This window comes from Nematolebias whitei, chromosome 1 (assembly GCF_014905685.2).
Source record: "Nematolebias whitei isolate Nwh7 chromosome 1, NemWhi1, whole genome shotgun sequence".
NCBI classification, from domain to species: Eukaryota; Metazoa; Chordata; class Actinopteri; order Cyprinodontiformes; family Rivulidae; genus Nematolebias; species Nematolebias whitei.
Window position 1 is genome coordinate 42,493,665 of NC_056498.1, and position 3,353 is coordinate 42,497,017.

Consider the following 3,353-nt stretch of genomic DNA (forward strand, 5'->3'; position numbering starts at 1 on the left):
TTTCTCCTCGATGTTTCTCCTCGATGTTTCTCCTCGATGTTTCTCCTCAATGTTACTCCTCGATGTTACTCCTCGATGTTTCTCCTCGATGTTTCTCCTCGATGTTTCTCCTTGATGTTTCTCCTTGATGTTTCTCCTCGATGTTACTCCTCGATGTTACTCCTCGATGTTACTCCTCGATGTTACTTCTTACGCCAGCATGGAAGTCAGAATCACCTGAAATAAAACGCTTGATTCTACAACTGATGTTCGTTTTCTCATCAGATGTTTCTTCATGTAAACTTGTTTCTGTTCAGACGTGAAACATTTAAACCAGATTCAAACCGGTTTCAACAAACTTTCCGGTCCTGACAGTGAAACTCACCTGAGACAGGACAAGCAGGGTCTCATAGGTGTGTTGGCTAACCAGGTGAGCCCGGAGCTCAGATAAGGACGAGAAGCCAGGTCCATCTCCACATCGAGGACAGAAGTAGGGCCGCTCCGAGGAGGAGGAGGAGGAGGAGGAGGAGGAGGAGGAGGACATGATTCATTAAGGAGCAGCAGGAGCCCTGGGAGGTGAAGAGACGAGAAACTGGGTCAGACGGTCTGACTGTCTGGTTCTATCTACATCTGGACATCTTTAGACTGGATCAACCCGGTCCGAGCTCAGAGCCTCGTGGTTCTGCACCGGATCGACCCAGTCTGAGTTCAGAACCTTGCGGTTCTGGACCAGATCAGTCCGGTCTGCGCTCAGAACCTCGTGGTTCTGGACCCTGACGGCTCAGTGAAGCGGCTCCTTCCGGTCCAGCGGTCAGGACTTTATTATCCACGCGTGGCTGAGCAAGAAGAAAGAACCGCTCTGAACCAACTTCCTGTTTCCCTTTGTTGACTTATTGTACATTTTAACACTTGTTTGTTTATTTATTTAGTTATTTGTTTATTTGTTTGTGTTTTTATTTAGGAATTTCTGATCAAAATTCTTTCACGTATTTTCTTGTAAGACAAAAATCATGAAAGCATGAAATTAAAAATAATTAGAAAAAGAACTCGAGAGTCAATAATCAATAATTATTGATCAACTCAACATCTCAGGGACAAACAAACAAACAAACAAAAATAAACACAAAGGAGCCCGGAGGAATGTTCAATTATTTTTTTATCTTTCTCAAATAAATAAAACAAATTTACCGGAAGGTGACAGACCTATAGCTGATTGATTGATTGATTGATTGATTGATTGATTGATTGATTGATTGGATTGATTGGATTGATTGGATTGATTGGATTGATCAGAACTCCTGGTTCTGTTCTCTTCATTCCTGTTTGTTTGTTTATTTATTTAAATTTCAAACCGGTTCGATTTGAAAGTTCGGAACGGACTAACCTCCTGCGGAACCCATGATCCGGTCCATACCTGTGATGACAGCTGATCCGGACCCAGCCGAACTCCTCCCTGACGTTAACTCGCCGGCTCCGCCTCACAACCAGAACCAGAACCCGGTTTCCTGTCCGGATGGATCGGGTCGGTCCAGTACCGGCAGCGACTCGTCCCGGTTCGGTCAGACTGCGCTGCAAGATCTGACCGACCGCCGCCCCGCGCTGCTGCTGACGTCACAGCCGCGTGACCCGTCAGAGCTGAACCAATCACAGTTTGTTTTTTTAATTGTTGTTGTTGATGATAAACGATCATGTTTGTTTGTTTGTTTGTTTGTTTGTTTGTTTGTTTGTTGATGCAGTGACATTAAAATAAAAGAAGTTCTGGGGTCAAACCGTTCATCTCTCCACACAAGAAGTTTTTCATGTGAATCAGTCTCAGGGTCCAAACAAACCAGCAAGACAACAAGAAAACTAGTCCGGTTCGGGACCCACAGACCAGGAGAACAGAACCGACAGCTCTGACAGAAACAAGAAATGTAAATTATCTGACAATTATAAATTATAGTGACAGAACATGTTTACAATCATGAGATGGAAATCATGAGTCCAGTGTTGAAACCTCTGCTGCCATGGAGTCATGGAGTCATGGAGTCATGGAGCCATGGAGTCATGGAGTCATGGAGTCATGGAGTCATGGAGTCATGGAGCCATGGAGTCATGGAGTCATGGAGCCATGGAGTCATGGAGCCATGGAGTCATGGAGTCATGGAGTCATGGAGTCATGGAGTCATGGATTCATGGAGTCATGGAGTCATGGAGTCATGGAGCCATGGAGTCATGGAGTCATGGAGTCATGGATCCATGGAGTCATGGAGCTATTGAGCCATATTAGCTGAAGGCTGAAAGCAGCACAACACTAGCTAAAAGCTAAAAGGAGCAGCACAGTAGCTAAACGTTAAAAGGAAAAGGACATTAGCTAAAAAATAAAAGGGGTCAAAATGGTTTAGAGGCAGGGCAGCCAACTTGGGACCAGAAAGCTGCAGGTTCAACTCCCAGCCATGCCCACATGCTGTGGTGCCTCTGATCATGACTCCCAATCCCTAACTGCCCCCAGGTGCCTCCACAGTTCCCCCTGCTCCAGCTGGGTGTTTCAGGTGTGATGGTAAACACAGAGAACTAATGTCATCAGTTCATAAACTTACGATGATGACATCACACAGACCTTTGAAAAGAGCAGAAGCTAAAGGCTAAACTCACTTAGCACTTTAGATTGTTGTTAATCAAGAGTGTGTTACAAATTTAATTCATTATTTCTTTACAGTGGTGTGATGTAACTAAGTACAAATACTTTGTTACTGTACTTAAGTACATTTTTCATGTATCTGTACTTTACTTAAGTAGAGTTAAATGTGGGTACTTTATACTTTTACTCCACTATATTTTACATCAAGTATCTGTACTTTCTACTACACTACATTTCTATAACGTGTTGTATTACAAGTGACATTCATGTTGCAGCTTTTTGATTTGTTCGTTACTTTGAAAGTAACTAATGATGAAAGTAACTAATGATGAAAGTAACTAATGATGAAAGTAACTAATGATGAGAGGAGCTGGTCCAGTGAATCACTGCAGAGTGGACAGGTGACGTTAGGCCCCGCCTTCAAGAAGAGCTGGACCAATGACGTATATTCTAGTATTTATGTCACTGAGCTGGGTGCACCTGCAGCACCACTAACACACCCAGAACGTATTCCACCGTGAGAGAGTCACCCAGAAGATACGCTGCACCCAGGGCCTTATTGAAAGATTATTGAAAGACTATTGAAAGATTATTGAAAGACTATTGAAAGACTATTGAAAGATTATTGAAAGACTATTGAAAGATTATTGAAAGATTATTGAAAGATTATTGAAAGATTATTGACAGATTATTGAAAGATTATTGAAAGACTATTGAAAGATTATTGAAAGATTATTGACAGATTATTGAAAGA

The 3,353-nt window shown here is 42.6% G+C and overlaps 1 protein-coding gene across 1 annotated transcript in view; it reads left to right on the plus strand.

Annotated features, from left to right (window-relative positions):
• Positions 1-1,377: 1,377 nt before the first annotated feature.
• Positions 1,378-3,353, plus strand: part of LOC119417985 (F-box only protein 41-like) — a 22,452-nt gene continuing 20,476 nt past the window's right edge. The window contains exons 1-2 of the mRNA XM_037685264.1: positions 1,378-1,628; positions 2,471-2,510. Coding sequence (XP_037541192.1) covers positions 1,378-1,628; positions 2,471-2,510 — 291 coding nt within the window. The remainder of the gene's footprint in view (positions 1,629-2,470; positions 2,511-3,353) is intronic.